The following is an 18,324-nucleotide window of genomic DNA, read 5'->3' as shown; positions in this document are numbered from 1 at the left end:
TAAATTCCCAATTAAATAATAGATTTGTTATAAATTCCGCCTTTAACTTTCATTTCCCATATTAAATGTCATTGGGTATGTAAATGAAGAGTGGGGGGGGGAGTTAGCTTTTTGGCTGTTGTATGGGGGAGGGGTCAAAGGGCGCGGTTGCCATGGTAACATTGTTGTGGGGGCGGACGGCAGCGGTGCGGGGGAAGAAGGCGGCGCCATCATGGAGTACACGGGCAGCAGCTACGGCGGGGAATACCACCATGGCAGGTAGTGGTCTGGCACGGGCTGGCGACCGGGGGGAGCGCCGCCCAACCGGGCACTAGCGAGGGAGCGCCGCGCTGTCATCAATGCCGGGGGAGCGCGGCGAAGTCGATGCAGTGCTGAGCAATAGCAAAGATCATGGAGCCCCGCTCTATGGCCTTTGGTGCTGAGGGTGCGCCGCGCTGTTGGAGGGGCAATGAAGAGAGAGCGCCGCGTGTTGGGGCAGTGCCGAGGGAGCGCCGCGCTGTAGCCTCATCCAGTCCCTTGGTCCCAGGTCTGTTTGGACAACTGTCAGGGAGTTATCCTCAGTGTCTTGGGCAATAATGATTCCTCAATCACTCACGACGTTCTACATTGCTGTTTGTAGGACCTTCCCGTGTGCACATCCTCTGCTCTGCTACCTCCCATTTATAAACTAGCTACATATCAAGAGAGCTTAAAATTGTGTAGAGTGTATTGGAATGTAAAAATAGGCTTAGAAATATACGGCTTTCTTTAACCAACACATTATAGAAGCGGATAAAACAAGAGCAGGAGCAGACATCCCTGATCATGGCTGATCATCCCTTTTCCAAATTTTTCCTCGTATCCTTTGATATCTCTAGCCGGAGGGAAAATATCCCAACTCTTTAGTTTTAGAGATACAGTATGAAAACAGGCCCTTCAGCTCACCGAGTCCGTACCGAACAGCGATCTGTACAGTAGTTCTATCATACACATCAGGGACAATTTACAGAAGCCAATTAAACTACAAACCTGCACGTCTTTGGCGTGTGGAAGGAAACTGGGGCACCGGGAGAAAATTCACGTGGTCACAGGGAGTACAGACAGTACCCACAGACCCGGGTCTCTGGCACTGTAAGACAGCAACTCTACTGCTGGCCACCGAAGATACTATAGCGGAGTATAGTATCTTATAGTATAGTATAGCTCCGCTCTAGTATCTTTGCTGGCCACTGTGCCGCACTTCTTGAATATACCTTGGCTCAAACTCCTTTTAGTGGTGGAGAATTCTCGAGGTGCACCACATTCTAAGTGCAAAAAAATCTATCCATCTTAGATGTGGCTTAACTCCATCCTTAGGTTGTAACCACAAGTCCTCAGAGTCATGCAGCATGAAATAGGTCCTTTGGAATAACCCAACGGATCAGGCAGTATCTCTGGAGAACAAGGGAGAGGTGACGCTTTTGGTCAGCACCCTTCTTCAAACTTATGTGCAAAATTGACCCCATCTCAATTTCTATGTTGATCTTGTAATCCTAGAAATCAATCTGATGAACCTTTGCTGTACCCACCCCATTGTGAGAGAACATCTTTCCTTATATAAGGAGATCATAACCGCATACAAAACTAAAGTTCCAATCTAACCAGAGCTTCGTACAATTGCAGCAAAACCTCTTTGCATCTCGGAGATCTCCCTGATCTTCTACAAGTAGATTGCAAGCAGAAAACCTCGGAATGTAGGTTGGGGAGTGAAAATATACACCCACGTCCTCTTTCAGAAGCTTACCATGTTGCAGGGTGTTTTTGAGAAGTGTCAAAGTTGAAGTTTTTAATACAAAATGTAATTCTGTCATCCATCTTGAAGCTGTTAATATTCTTTATAGCCATAGGTTTCTTACTCAGCACCTTCACAAATCATAACACAGTTATTTTGCAACTGGCTCATCAATACCCTCTCCACCATCCTGAACAAATCAACATATTTTGTGAAAAATAAATTCTGTAAGGATTATTAATTTTAATTTACTGAGACTGCAATGTGTATATAAAAAATGTATGGCACAGAATGAATAAGCCAATAATAATATTTTCACTCCTACACCAAGTCTCCACATTCATCAGTGAAATAAATTTGCACAAATTAGGTTCAACTGATGATGGGCGCTCTGTGTTCATCTATCCAAATTACCTGTTGTACCATTTTCTAATAAAAATCTTTGTTGAATGCATTGTGCTTGCCTCATAGCCCTTTCTGGGAAGTTATTCCAGCTGTTGAACATCACTTTACTACAGTCAGTGTTAAAGTTCACTCTCGGAATTCAGATTCTGCTGCATCTGATACATCGGAACTTCTTATGCTGTTTCACTCTATGCTATTAGTTACAATATATATTGTTTTTACACAGGGACAGGAATGGGCCATTCAACCCAACTGATCATAATTTTGTTATGATCTACTCACTCCTTTCATCCACTACATCAGTATATCCTTCTATTCCTTTCTCTGTGGTACTTATCTACAGTAGTTTCCTCTTAGGGAAAATTAGATAGATTATAGTATGCAAGCACTCTCCAACTTATGTGGTAGGTTACTTGGTAAACTCGCACTTATGTAAACGGTTCACAACCGGTGAGAAACTACTGACTCTTCCTGAAACCTATTCCTTAGCAACTACTTTGAATCGGAAATTTTAAATTGCAATTGGATGGAGGATGGGCAAGTGCAACCAAGCCTGGGCTTGCAACGCTGTGGGCTTTGGATGCTTTGCAGCCATTGTCGGGACCCAGCATGCTTATAGAGGTCGGTGGGTTTCGCTATGATCCAATGGTTTAATAAAAGTGAGAAACACAATTTTGGTAGCAGGAGGATGGCTTCATAGATGTAAAAGCATCATCTGGGCTTGCTACTCTTCCAGTTTGGGCCACTGTCGGTGTGACACTGGGAAGGCGAGTGAGGCGGTGGAGAGCAACTGAGTCGCCGATATCTTCCACAAAGTGTACCAGTGAGCTCTTCTTTACCAGCTGCCACACTGTCCATTTCATGCGGCTGTTGTTTGGGCTCACATTGTAGACGCTGACTGACAGCGCTTCAGGCCGCCACTACTGACAGAATGCACTGGGCCACCATGGGACTCCCTCACCTCTCACCAGCTGCCACTTCTCCCTATCAGCCGTCACTTTGGTGCAGACCAGTGGCATCAGTACCTTGTTTAAAGGTGAAACGACACAAAGTGCAGGAGTAACTCAGCAAGTAACTGAATCAGTCTGAAGAAGAGTCCCAATCTGAAACATCACCTATCCATGTTCTCCAGAGATACTGCCTGACCTGCTGAGTTATTCCAGCACTTTGTGTCATTTTGTGTATTAACCAGCATCTGCAGTTCCTTGTTTCTACCTAGTTTTAAGGTGATTCGTAGTGGTGTAAAATCTGAGTTGCATAAGGATTTACAGAACATAACCCTTCTGTAAGTTGGGGAGTGCCTGTATAAAATTGCTAGAGGCATAGACAGCGTAGACAGTCAGAACCTTTTTCTCCAGGATGGAAATGTCAAAGACTGGAGGCCATAGCTTTAAGGTGAGGGGACCAAAGTTTAAAGGAGATGTGTGAGGCAAGTCTTTTACCCTGAAGGTGGTGGGTTCCTGGAATATGCTACCGGCAGTGGTGGTAGTGGTAGGTATGATAGTGGCATTTAAAAGGTTCATACGTAGGGATTGGAAGGACACAAATCATGTACATGCAGATAAGATTAGTTTAACTCGGCATCATGTTCGGCATAAACATTGTGGGCCGAAGGACTGATTCCTGTGTTTTACTGTTCTATGTTCAAAGTTCTTTAGTATAAATGAGCACACTGAAAAGCTTGATTGTTTTTCATAAAATTATGATATATATATGAAATATGAATGCTAAGTATTGGAAATAGAATTTAAATTGGAATTGGAATGAGTTGTCTAAACAACTACTTTCATAATATAGCAGAACTCAATCTCAGTGCACCAAAGGAGAAATCACTGGATTCTATAAACAATATACAAAGCTGAAAGTGAGCCTGCAGCATTTCATGACATTTAGATTATATTTTAAAATAAAAAGTAATTTATAAAACAGCTTGATTCCAGAGAATTTATTGCAAACTTAAATATTACTCTTGGATTTTAAAGAATTTTACTTTCTACCTTCTTGTTCACTTTTATTGGCGGATTTCTTATCTGCTGTGAACTGTCTGTGTTGAGCTGTATGTTTGCATTATTGCTGCAATATCCCCCTGCTGCCAGCAGGGGCCTGAAATTCCTGTTTTAATAAAAACTAGAAGCACTTGTTTTTTTTCCAGGCTTATTGATTCGCAAAGTGATTCAAGCGTGCAGCTTTGAAGCTGGATCTCTCTCAGCGATTTCCTCTTTTAACTTAATTCAAGAGCAAGATAAATCTAGATATTTTTATGTATTGCTGAATGAGAAATATGGATTTTATTTGCACCACTAAAGCTGCTCGAGAATAAATTGTACTTTCCCAACTGTACCAGAGAGTGACGATAAATTCTATTTACATCAACTTTTCACTGCTGGAGAATATAAAAGGCATTAACAAATCCAGATGTCCTTTCAATTCACTTGCATTTTTTTCTTCAGAGACCTCCCTGGCAACTGATCCAAATACTGTATATCTTGGACTTTGTGTGGAATAGTTCTGTTAATAGTTCCTGATTTTCTTGATTTATTTTCATCCAATTCCCTAGATTGTGCTGCCTCTACAAGTGCAAATAATTTTTATTAACAGCACAATATTGAAGGCTAAAAGATCATTCCAAATCTAACCCCTTTCTGGGAAATGACAATATTTACCTATTCTATCCTATGCTTTATACAATGATTTATCAAACCTAACATATCAGAATGGAGTAGAAGCAATCTGATTAATAAGGTCATTTTATTTAGGAATAATTGCTCTAAAAAATAATCACTTAGAAAGATTATGTATGCCGGGTAAATGTCAGAGGTCTTCAGTGTTTCTGGTGGTAAGCAAAGAGATATTTGCAGCCATTATTTGCCTATTTATTTGATATTATATCTGGTGGCAATGAACACCACTTGTCCCTCCTCGTCCAGCCCTACACTTTCTGCATACTTGTGAGCTGGGGGTTCCTGTCAGCCAACCATCCAAAAATCATTGCTCCCTCTACAGGATGACTAGGATCTGTGAATGGGGAAAAGCAACCATGCAGATCTCTAACAGATCTTATTGAAGACTGATAAATAGCATGCGGTGTCTGAACCCAGAAATGCCTGTCACAGGCTTGAACTCAATTTCAAATTGGATGCTGAGAGGAGAGAAAGAATAGATCAGAGGAACACAATGAAAAGGATCACCCAACATGCTTTATATGTTATAACAATATGTTCAGAATCAGATTCTATTAGTTTCTAACAGGTTGCAATGAAATTCCTTGCTTACATAAAGCACATGGAATAAACAGTATACATGGTAATGATAAATACATCAAGAAATACAATGGCAAGTGTAAGGTAGCAGAATGATGCAAAGATTTGTAGTACAATATGAAGAAGTGCAAAAAAACCTAAACAATAACAATAATAACAATAACCAAATGAGGTAGAGGTAGGATACGTGGCAGCAATTTTAGACTTTAGAGAAACAGGCCTTCGGTCCACTCAAGGGCGTGCCGACCAGCAATCACCCTGTAAATTAGAAATATCCTACACACATGGGACAATTTGCAATTTTCACTGAAGCAATTAACCTACAAACCTAGACTTTCGAATGTGGGAAGAAACCGGAGCACCCAGAGAAAACTGACGTGGTCACAGTGAGAACATACAAACTCTGTACACAGAGCACCCATAGTCAGGATCGAACCCAGGTCGCTGGCGCAGTATGGCAACACCTCTACTACTGTGCCACTGTGCTGCCCTCCCATCTCAGGGATGGAGGTGCAAAAAAGTGGTTGGTTCAGGAATCTTATAGCAGTGGGGAAGAAGCTGTTCTTAAATTTGGATACCAGGCTTTCAGACTTCTCTACCTTCTCCCAGAAGAAAGAACAAAAAAGAAAGGTCAGGCTGGCGGGCATCCTTGATGATACTTCCAGCTTTCCTGATGCAACGTACTGTGATGTTGGACTGGATGAATGGAAGTGACGAGCCTGTGTCGACTGGATTATGTTCACCATTGTCTACAGGTTCAGGCGGTCAAGAGCAGAGGAGTTGTCATGCTAGACTGTGATGCATTACTTTCTATAGCGCAACTAGAGGTATGAGAAGATCCTCGTGGCATGTTAAATCCTCTCAGACTTCTAAGAAAATAAATATGCTGATGTGTGTTCGTGATCACCGCTAACCTGTTTTGCCTGTTTGGAATACATAGTAGCACTAGGCTCTGGCCTTGCCAGATCTAAATGCATCCTGACAAGTCTTCCCACTTGTAGTACCTCTGTTGGGTGTGCGGTGTTTTCTGGCAGGGTAATAAGAAACATGTAATTTTTGTCTCAATTCCCCTTTGATTCATCTGCCACTTACCGACACCAAGAAGTAATTCACAGTGAGCAATTGGCCTGCTAGCACATCCTTGAGCTGCAGGAGGAAACAGCAAAAACCCACACTGTCATGGAGAGAAAGTTCAAGCTCCACACATCAAGGTCAGGATTGAATCTGGGTTCCTGGAATGTGAGGCACCTATACATACTGCTACACCACCATGAACTGTGAGACACCTACAGAATCCTACACCACCGTGAACTGTGAGGCATCTACACAAACTGCTGAACCACCATGCTGCCCTTTTACTAGCCACCGATCACCAGACAAGCTCACTGTTTGAGGTTGAGTGGGGTGCAGCCATTCATAGATACTTGATTCCCTTCCTTCCAAATTCAGCACTGCCAGAGTTGCTTCCATGGTCAAAAAGAAACTCAAAAACCACAAGAAGCAAAGATCTTATTCACCTTCTAAATTGTCACTTGATATGTAGAACATGCATTGGAGCCAGTTATCAACATTGAATGTATGTCTACTATCTTCATGATCATTTTCCTACAAATCTGTACCAGACAGCAGAGTTCAGCAACCTGTCCCAAATCTGTGACAAAGCTCGCAACCACTTCAAATTGGTGCAGATTCCTCCCGTTGAACTGCACTGTTGAACAATATGACATGACTTTGACAATCGTGCTGTTGATCAGTTAACCCATCCTACAAATGTCTTACTTCCTGATTGGGCTGGAGACAACAAGGATTTATTTGTCAACACATATCACTTCTTCCCTTCCTGGAGTATTCCTTTGTTCATTTTCAATCCATGACCTGACTGAACTATAAAAGTATCTAAACTACAAACTGTATGTCTGCATTGCCACAGCACCACCGAAAGTTACAAAAGTCATGTTGCCCCACCAGCAGAATCCCCAAATCTCAATAATGTCAGTAACACCTACTCTTGTAATCACATTGATTAGTCTTAATTTATCTTCAGTGCCTATTTCAATAAATTAAAATATTAAATAGAAATTACACCCAACACAGTTATTGTGGGATTTACCACCATATGCTGGCCTTGAGAGAAACCATTTTTAATTTCCACCAAGTGTTTTGGTAATGGTGGGATTACAACATAGCCTATCAACAGAATGGGTCCTAAGTGCAATAATGTTATCGCAGATGAAAATTTCCACCCACATACTTAAGGCTGGCAATGCTGTGAGGACAGAACACAACCTGGAGTGGCTCAGGTGAGACTAACATTGGAGCTCTTAATGAAGACAGAGCAGACTTGGGAAATGTAAATCAGTGGCTTAACCACAACTTTGGACAGCAGCTCCCTCTTCAGCCCTGCATGATTTCCATTATACCCTCCTGACATTTCTAGTCGTCGTTCGATTTTAAGAAGTAAGAGCAAATTTTGTGGCAGTTATGTGCTATGTTGCCACAAGCAGTAGAATCAAGGCTAGCATTGCATTAATGCAACATATGATTCTTGAAGCTGTTGCAGGCATGTTTGCAGGAGTTTGTTGAAAGTGTGATTGTGTACCTGCAGGCACAGGGTTATATCAATGTGAATTGAGCTGAGAAATATGATGTCATACATTTTGGGAGTGTTCATGAGTCTAGGATACACATCATGAATGGCAGGGTCCTAGATAGTATTGATCTTGGAAGAAAAGGCCAAAGATTCTTGAAGATTACACTGTAGGTAGATGATGTGCTGAAGAAAGCCCATTAGTCTGGAAACATAAGAGACTGCAGTTGCTGGAATCTTGAGCAAAAGAAACAAATTGCTGGAAGAACGGGTCAGGCAGCATCTGTAGATGAAAATGGAGAGATGACATTTTGGGTCGGGACCCTTCTTCAGTTTAGTCAGAAGAAGGGTCTCGACCCAAAACATTGCCAATCTATCTCCTTGCATAGATGCTGCCTGACCTGCTGAGTTTGCTCCAGCTCTTAATGTATTGCTACATTAGCCCGGACTTGTTTCCATGCTATGATACTATGTCTCTAAGATTCCCAATCCATTAATTTGGCAAAAGGCTATGGGAGAGGATAAATTGGCCAGGGGAAAAGAGGATTTCAGCTGTGAATGTGATTGGTTGGCAGTCCCAGATATTTGTTTCAGTTATATTTCAGGGCATCGGGGCAATGCTAACTTGGAGGCCTCAATAATATTAACCTTGCCACCACCTGCAACATACTGCTAGCTTGAGTAGATTCAGACAGTTTTTTTGTAAACTGGGTAACAGGGTGTCCAGGGAAATTGTGGTTTTGGGATTCCTTGTGAGACCCAGAGGACCATTCCTGTTTCTCCTGGCTTCACAGAGAAATATTAACAAAGCTTGTCTTACACAGCCTCTTCTGTTTTCACTCCTCTTCTGCCTAAAGTTGACCTGGTGGGAAATCATAGTAACTTCCTGCTCATATCCATTAAAATAGCAATCAAGCCCCAATGACATCAGTGGATTTTAATTGCCCACCCTCCTGGCATCTATCAGGCGAGCAGGGTTAAAATTGACCTCATTCATGAAGGCAAAAAATTACTTACCTACAATACCAGTTTTACTGAGCTGCTTCAAACTCCTTTGGAATCTGCATGAGTTCTTATGGCGAAATTAACCGAAAGAAAAATACCCAATCTATTTTAGAATAACTTTACAGAGAATTGTTGAAATTTGAATGATTCTATGAAATAATCAAGGAAACCCTTGATTATATTCCATCACATTCACTTACTGTCATTGGGAACAACCAGCCAGTAACAATGAAGCTTTTCTTTGAATTTGCCTTTTCTTTTGCTCTTTTCTCTCTCTCTTGTTTTTCTGTTTTCCTTCAGGATGGAAGGATACGGGGAGTATACTCTCCCAACAGAAACAAGATACGAAGGAGAAATGCGAGACGGCATGTTTCACGGTCATGGAACCTTATATTTTCCCAATGGAAGCAAATATGTGGCCACCTGGGACTCTGGAGCTGTAATACAGGTTTGATTTGAATATTATATGGAAAACAATAGGAATGATTTAGTCGGTATGTGTTAGTCTTTAATAATAATTTATTAATGTGATCAGTGATTCCACCCACTCACACTGTCTATCAGAATGTCTTCTGAGTTACCATTCATGTTACCAACACTGCAGTACCTCCACATAATTTCTGAAACTTTTGATTGACTACACTTGCTTTTCAGGGTAGCTACATATTTGCAGATGGCTTAGAATATGACGAAGACTGGAACTACTGTGATGGTTATGACAGGCGCTTTTATACAGAAATATGTAATGGATTGAAGCCAGCAGGTATGTGATAAGAAAACATCAAAAATACATTTTTACATTGCACACAGTAAATAATGAGTGACATAAGTACATCCATGTGTTTAAAAATAATATTATTTTAACTATATGATACATTTTACATGCTCAGTCACATCAATCTATCTGTATCATGATCTGTGTAGTTATTAAACCAAAACAAAACCTACTGTATACGGAATGAACACTATTTAAGGCTGAGTAAAAATTCTCATAAACCTGTCAACCTTTATTCTCAGAGTGAGATGACTGCATTAATACTGAATGCTGAATTTATTATTAATGCAGTCATCTACAATGCAGAACGCTACATGCTATAGAAGGTGTGGTAATCTGTTGATCTTTCTTTCCTTGGCTAAGGTCGATCCCAGTTGACAAACCGAGATCCTCCAAGAACAATACCAGCAGGTTGCTATGACTGCGGTGATGGCTTCTACAACCCACGAACAAGGGTCATCTCTGATTACAATAATGAATTTCTTCGTAATGCGGGTAAGTTTCATAGGAACACATCCATGTTTCCTACCTTTGTCAATACTCTGGAAATAATTATATATATTTTTTAAAACGAAATTTCCATCACATGTGTACTGACTTGCAACTCTGTTTCTTGTCTCTTCATGTTCCATTGCATGTTTTTGGAATAGTAGCAAGTTTTGCACGATTCATTGCAATCCCAATATGACTACATGCAAACAATATTGAAGTGTATCTAATTATATTTTTAAATGGAAACAACGTCATAAGTCTGATGAACCGTGCTGCGGAATTTAATCACGGCTGACTTTGAGCTCAGTCAGAGTTTGTGGTTTAAATATGAATCAATATTTTGGTCTTTTAACATGCAAATTTTTTTCTCTGACATTTGCTTTCATCTACAAAAGTTCAAGCCTTATTCTACTGTTGCCTGCACAGGATTGATTGCTTTCATTTTGTACGTCAAGCTGCTTTGTATAAAAGTCAAGCCCAAAGCCAGGGCGTTTTCACAAAGATATACTGCCGCAACCTTCCTTTGGGGAAAATGAAAACACAATTGTGAGGCAGTTGATGTCCAACATGCAGAGGAACTGTGCTCCCTTGAGAGAGATAGTATGGGCCAGAAGGCCAGCACTGTAGAGGAAGAGTACATGAACAGCTGTGGGCAAGAGGAACCGAGGAAGAAGGGTGGGATAAAAGAGACAGACCTCAAGCTCCTTCTGTGTGGAGGGACAGGAAACACCAAGGCTTCTGGCTACAGCTTGGAGCTCGCAGAAGCGGATGGTAGGAAACATTCAGGAAACTCTCTGCTCAACTCCAAAGACCAATCAGGTTAGCATAAAATGCTGCCGTTTCTCTTTGGTCAGGGAGTGGTTTTAAAGGATGCACAGGTTCCTCGACCTTTAACCCGTCTGCTCTGTAAAGACTGGTGTTGTTTCACTGATAAGCAGGGTGTAAATCTGCTGCTTTTTTGGCACTACAGTATTGCTCTTCACAGAGAAAGAAATGACTTTGTATATCTACCCAAAAATGAACTCTAGTTTCTAACCTTTTTTAAGATGTAGTCTACTACTTTAAATGTAAATGAAAGAATAAGGTGCAAACCACAAATTGCTGGAGTCATTCAGCGGGTCAGGCAGCATCTGTGGAGGGAATGGATAAGCCACGTTTCAGGTCCGAGCCCACCATAAGACTGATTCTCTGCTCCATTCTGAAGGAAGCAGGTATCTTCCCTCCCCAAGTTGAGGAATAAAATAAGGATGAGGCAAGTTTGCAGATAACTCTACTTAATGCTTTCATGAAATATGGGTATCACTGGCAAGGGGCAATTGATGTCCCTAATTGTCCTTCAAAAAATGTCAGAGAAGTTTTAAGGGGAATACCAGTTCTTGTGGTTCAGCAACTGAATGAATACTGATCCATAATGAAACAACAAAAATAGAGATTGCACAAGAGGCAAGAATGTAGACAGCATAACAAGTTAGCTAAGAGATGGAACAATGATTGGAAAGTGAACCATTGGGGTATTTGTTAACGGGGACAGAATATATATTGTATTGGGAACCAATGTATGTGAGCATGTGTGAACAGGAATTAGTACAAGTTACGGCAAGTCAACATATTTTAGAATGAGCCAACGGTTTCTGAAGCCATTTGATCAAAGAACAATAGTAAGGAGTGGATTGGAATTTCTAACTCTGGACGTAACAAGGTCACAGAAAAGCTGATGCTGAGAAGGAAATAGGCAATGTTATAGAGAGGAAAGGAGACAGCTTGGTAAAGGTCCAGACACCATTCACATCATTAGCATTATATATGACCAAGAGCTAGGTCAACTTTGAGTCATGTATAATGTTAAGGTTGTGAACAGTTTACTGCAACTTCCAGAAGTGATCAGACAGAGGAATGGAAGACAAAATATCCATGTTATATATATATATATTGCAATAAATGCCAATGGGTATTTTCTCATCTTGGGATAGGCTACCTACAAACATCCAATACATACCTACGGACCTCCTTAACTCTTTCAACTATTTATTCTCACCCTGGCTCCTTAAGAATTCCATTCCATTCTTCCAGGACCACCACCTCCCTTGTATTTCCTCCACTAATGAAACCTTCTACACAGGTTTCTCTGAAATGTCTTCTTTCTTCCTCAACCACATTTTCCCCTCTACCAAAGTGGACAGAGCCCTCACCACCTCTCATCCATTGCTATCACCTTCTCTCCTCCTGGACAGAGCAAGATTAGATTTTTTCCCGTTCTTCACCTTCCACCCTACAGCCTCCATTCAAAAAATATCCTTCCCCAGCTCCAACATTACACCATTAGATATATAGCCGCCTCCCCTCTCCTCTTAGCATTTTGAAGGGATCACTTCCTTCAGGCTTCTTTGGTCCATCATTTAACCACTCTGCCCCATTAACCATTCCTCTCTGAAGAATCTGCCCCAAGCAATTGCAACTGCGTAATGCAACTCCTTTCATCTCATTCTTCTCTCGCCATCTTGGGAACCCCCCCCCCCAAACTGTTTTTTCTCGGCGAAGCAGTGTTCACATGTACTTTCAATCTATTATATTTCATTTGATATTCACAATGTGGTCATTCTGCTTCATAAAAACGAAATACAAATTGAGTAATCGCTTTGCCGAGCACCCGTGTTCATCCTGCAGGAGTGACCTTGAACTCTGTTGCTTGTTGCATCTGCTATAATGTTACAATGAAGCCCAATGTTAGCTTGACAAAAAGCATTCCATCTTCTATCGGGGCATGTAGCAGCCTTCCAGTCTCAATTTTAAATTCTCCACTAGTTTCTCACTTCCATAATGGGTTTGTCCATTCTGTGAAAGTCATCGACCTGGGATTTTGACCCTGTGTTTTCTCTCCATTAGTACAGCCTGACCTGCTGGGCATGTTCCGCAGTCCAAATATTAGCAACACAGAGCAAGAATGTGTAATCTCCCTCTAAATACCACATTAACCCCATTGACCTGGCCACAAATACTCCCTCCAACCAATCTAATCTCCGCCACCCTTTCTGCAACTTAAAATTCTCATTTTTATCTCTTACCCAATTCTGATAATGGGTCACCAACCTGAGATATTTTCACTGCTTCTCTTCAGTTCGATGCTGCCTGATCTGCTGAGTGTTTTCTACATTTTTGGTTTTTATTTCAGATTTCCAGTAGCTGCAGTCTTATTTTGCTTTCATACTAGTGGGTACTTTATACCTGTCAATAGTGTCAGAGAAAAAAAGTAAGCATGAACATAAAATCATACTTTATCACTCAATTTACCAGACATGAAAATGAACCATTGGACCCAAATATCAGGATTTTGTATAGTTATACCCTGATAGATAAACTTCAACAGAATGTCATACAAAATCTCTCTGTGCTCATGAATGTGCAGCCAGACACAACTCCAACACTATCCTTAAATTCATAGACAATGCCAACATTGTTGGACAAATAATGGGTAATGATGAGTGAATACAGGAGGGAGATTGATAATGCAAGAACAACAACCTTGCTCTCAACATTAGTAAAATCCCAAGGAGCTGATTGTTGACGTCAGGAAGGGAAAGCCGGGGTTCCATGAACCAGTTTTCATCAATGGGATGGCAGTGGAGAGAGTCAACAGCTTCAAGTTCCTGGGCGAGCATATCTCGGAAGATTTTTCCTGGGGTCAGCACATCGATGCAATTACAAAGAAAGCTCATCAATACCTCTACTTCCTTAAAGGTTTGTAGAGATTCGGCATACCAACGAATACTCTGTTAAATATTGCTTTAATGGGCCTGTAAAGTTGCAGCAAGTAAGAATTTTGCTGTTTCGTTGCTGGTACATATGACCATTAAACACTCTTGACTTGAAAATATAACTATCTGCTTTGTGCTTTTTTTTGCTGTTAAACAGTGTTAGGAAACTTATACATCACAAAAATCAAATTTGACAATATTGTAAATTTCAAAAGCACAATATATCTATAAAATGATTACATTAAAAATATTTGCCTGCTGCTAATATTGAAAAAATGTATTAAAATATTGAATAATCTATTCCTTGCAAGGTGAAAATGGTAAGATTGAGATTCTACCAATGATAAAGTACCAGCCAAATAGCAATTTCCAGTTGATTACAGAGTTGGGTTATGTTAAAAAGGGAAAATGTAGCTGTTATCTAAAGAGTAAATTATATAAAAGGTGAGAAGATGCAGAGCAATTGTATTTAAGCTTTAATTACCATCCACAAACAATTGCAGTTAAGCTCAACGATAATTATAGTTGGCTGGTAGCTGGTACAAATGAAGCCACAAGCATTAATTGCGCTTTAAAAAGTGATAAAATGTGTTTCTTGAGTTTGACCTAGTGTCACAGGGTGAGAGAGAATAAGAGAAAGTAGTTAGTTCCCATGCAGCTGGCAGGACTCAGCCTGGGCATCTGGGATTTAATGTGGTGGCCACATAGCCAGGTAGAGTGTGAAAAGGCTAGTCAAGTGGCTGTTAAGGCCATCGTCACCAATTATGAACAATCAGGGAAGGATTTAAGCCTTGTTCACAACAATGGGCCAGTTCATCTTGTTCATGGGTTGCCACTGAAGAGGTTGCAGCTGCAGTGATTCCAATTAGCCATGAAATCTCCTGCAATTATCCTACCCGGGCTCTGCTGAAACTGAAATATGTTTATCATCCGCCATTATAATATGGTAGATGGCCACCCTGAGCAGAATGGTGTGTGCAACAAAAACATGCAAGTAAGCAGATGTAATTGATGTAACAATGAGGTGGTGGGTCTGACATGATGCCCATTCTAAGTCATAAAGTAACAAAGAGTGCATTATTGGAACCTTTCCTGATTGCACATGCAGGAATACAAATGTTTGTGACTGAAGGATTGAGTCAATTTGAATCTAATTGCAGCATACGACAGCCTGAACTTTACTGGCAAAATTCCATTTACATCTGAAAAGTCACAAGGAAATGTCTGTCTGTGTTTTCAGATGACGATGAGCATAACTGGATAGTTCGCACCTGTCGGAAAGGTTGGGACCAGATAACAGGATACAGGCCTGAACTGCACCAGCAGCAGCTACCGAGATACCCCTCGTGATTGGGATGGAGCCTGTCGTCACGTAGTATCCTCATTCCTTTGGTGTTAAGCGTGTTTTACATTAGATAGTGAACCTTGCAGAATTTGTCAGAATTAAATCCTTCTCGCACATCATTTACAAAATGTGACAAATTCATAACTTAGCTTTATAAAGATATGATTTGTTGTTTTAGGAAATATTAGGAAATAATTCTAAGTAATTTTCCCCAATTTTCTATCTTGTGCACCCATCTCATGAAATATTTATGATGCCTAATTTTTCTCAATGTCACAATTTTCTGCCCTGATTATTGTGCTGGGCAGTGTTTTGATCTGATACATGCAGACTAGCACCTGTCCTGGAAGAAATAGAGTGTTTTATTTCTGATAATACCCACCTTAAATACATGTTGTATAAATCCTTTTAGTGTAAACCTAGTTTCCAAAAGTGATAATTGATTTCCATTCTGGTTATCTTGTGAAAGGTTACACAGTGTAAAAATACAGGATTATCAATTGAAGGCAAACACTTGTAAAGAGTTCCACCTTTTGAGATTCATGTTCAGGTTTCCGATTTAGTTTGGCATATTGTCTTTTGAATGTTCTTAGTGTTTTCCAGGTGTTGAAGATATCTGCTCTGTTTTATAGAGACATCTGTGAAGTATGCCTGACCTTCGGTAATTAATAATCCGCAACCGATTAACAGGGGTGTTGGTAGAAAATTGAAAAATATTTATTAACTTGTAAGCTTGAATGTTAAAACTCTATTTTCAACAAAGTATGCATTTTATGTTTTACTATATAGTCAGGAATCTGAACTTTATATCTGTAAATTCAAACGTATTCAAAGTAAAACATATTTTAAAAGTCAAAAGATGATATTATTTCAGGACAGTTTTGTTACGGACACACAACTCTTCACTAGCCTTGTGTATCCCAACAAAGGGTTATCAAATGACTTGTGCATGAAACATACCACATCCTTTGTTCCGAATTCTGTAGGAACACATCTGTACTAAATTATCTATATTTTGAACATGCCATGCTTCATGTTTGACACAACAATGGAAGTAGATCTATATATTGATTGTATGGCAGGGTGCCAATCCTTGTCCATCTTATTTTGGAAATAAAAGTGAAAAATAAGCACTGTAATATTCCTGATGTGCTAGTGTCTACTTTGCCTCTGATTTATCTCAGTACTTTGTAGCTGCTGCACAATCACAAATAAAGAAAGCATATTCTCTACAACAAAGGAACAACAAACAATCTGCTGGAAAAATCAAAGGCTCAGCAACAACTGTAGAAGAAATCTGCATTGAGACTAATGTGAGGATTCAAACCAAAATATTGACCTATTTCCACTCAAAGATGCTGCACAACCCACTGAGTTTCTCTGGCAGTTTGTTTGTTTGTTGACCCAAATTCCAAAATGCATTCTCTTGTGTCTAGATTAGATAGAAGGAGATTGGGTAAGCGAAGGAGTTGTTTCGGAGTGGTGCAGTAACAGAGTAGCTGGTGCTTTGACCATACCAGCAGGCCACCCACTGTTCTGAGCCTGATTGAATGCTAAATTTAAGATGGGAAAGGCAGGAAGATTTGGGCTAGCAATGGACAACTGGAGAGGAGATACTGGCGATGGACTAGTGTGTTTTTTTTTTGTAGCCTGGAGAAACTGAAGTCTGAAGAAGGGTCTCGACCCAAAATGTCACCCATTCCTTCTATCCAGAGATGCTGCCTGTCCCACTGAATTACTCAAGCATTTTGTGTTTATCTCCCATCAATCAAGGTGGGTAGCTGCATTGCTAGTTCCGGATTGTGTTTGATTTGTGCTTCTTTAGCATTTTCCTATTTTTAGTGAGAGAATTTGCTATAGTTATCTGCAGTTTAGATCTTGTTTTGACTATGAATTGATTTTGGGTGTTGCGTATTAGACTGTGCCGCAAGTGATAAGACCTTCCAAATCATAGGTGGATGCACTGTAGTTAATAACTGCTGAATTAAAAAAACAATACATCAGTTTTAAGATGACCTTTTAAGGACCACTGCTTGATTTATTTCATATCCAGGAGCATTCGATAAGATCCATGGCTTTCACATTGGTTCAAGGACATTGCTTTTAGAATCTTACAATTGACACAGAAATAAAAACTGAATGTTTAAGCAGGAAGCCTGTTTCTTTAAGTGGGAATACTTGCTTGAACTCTACTCAACAATTGAATGTGAGCGGTCCTTATACGTACACAGGCCTTTCTTTGCACAAATTTAAAAAGCCAAGTTGACTGGAGAGCAAACATCTGTATGGGAGTGTGGAGATAGGTGGTGAAGGGGTCGAACCAGTCAAAGTTCAAGCTGCCTTGTGATCACTTCAGGAAGAGTTGAAATGTTAACAGGATTTGGCAGCTTGTGATGCCCACTTTAGCTGGATAGTCCAGTCATTATGCCTTGTTAACTTAAAAAAAATGTCCAACAAAGCAAGGTGTCGGAGTCAGACTTATATACAGCTCAGATATGTGGGTAATTAAGGGCATGAGACTGGCAGAGTTTTTTTACTCCTGGGAATGAAATTTGCTGTGATTCCTAAAAAATCTGGCCACAAATCCAGTGACATCACTCTAATGTCCACATATTCACAAAGCTAATGAATCCTGATATTGTTTCAAGAAACGTCTCACAGATTCCACAGAATGTTTGGCCACAAAGTAGTTTTAATAAGACCATTGACATTATCCACACAGCTCACTCCAGTATTCCTAACAAAAGAAGTTCTTGCAAATTAACAACAAGACTAGAGAATTTATAACGTCAGAGACTGGGTAAAGGATAGAGAGAAATAAGGAACTACAGATGTTGATTTACGAACACGGACAAAAATTGCTGGAGTAACAGGACAGCCAGCATCTCTGAAAAAAACGTGGATAGGTGATATTTTGGGTCGGGACCCTTCTTTGCACTGATTTGCACTTCGT

At 40.3% G+C, this 18,324-nt stretch overlaps 1 protein-coding gene across 1 annotated transcript; it reads left to right on the top strand.

Annotated features, from left to right (window-relative positions):
* Positions 1-172: 172 nt before the first annotated feature.
* morn5 (MORN repeat containing 5) lies at positions 173-16,512 on the top strand. Its single transcript, XM_033048702.1, has 5 exons — positions 173-258; positions 9,308-9,455; positions 9,662-9,770; positions 10,146-10,277; positions 15,267-16,512. The coding sequence occupies exons 1-5, from the start codon at positions 212-214 to the stop codon at positions 15,374-15,376; spliced, it is 546 nt and encodes a 181-aa protein (XP_032904593.1). The 5' UTR covers positions 173-211; the 3' UTR covers positions 15,377-16,512.
* Positions 16,513-18,324: the final 1,812 nt, after the last annotated feature.

The sequence above is a fragment of the Amblyraja radiata genome, chromosome 32, assembly GCF_010909765.2.
Source record: "Amblyraja radiata isolate CabotCenter1 chromosome 32, sAmbRad1.1.pri, whole genome shotgun sequence".
Lineage (NCBI taxonomy): Eukaryota > Metazoa > Chordata > Chondrichthyes > Rajiformes > Rajidae > Amblyraja > Amblyraja radiata.
This window is presented reverse-complemented; position numbering and strand designations above follow the sequence as displayed.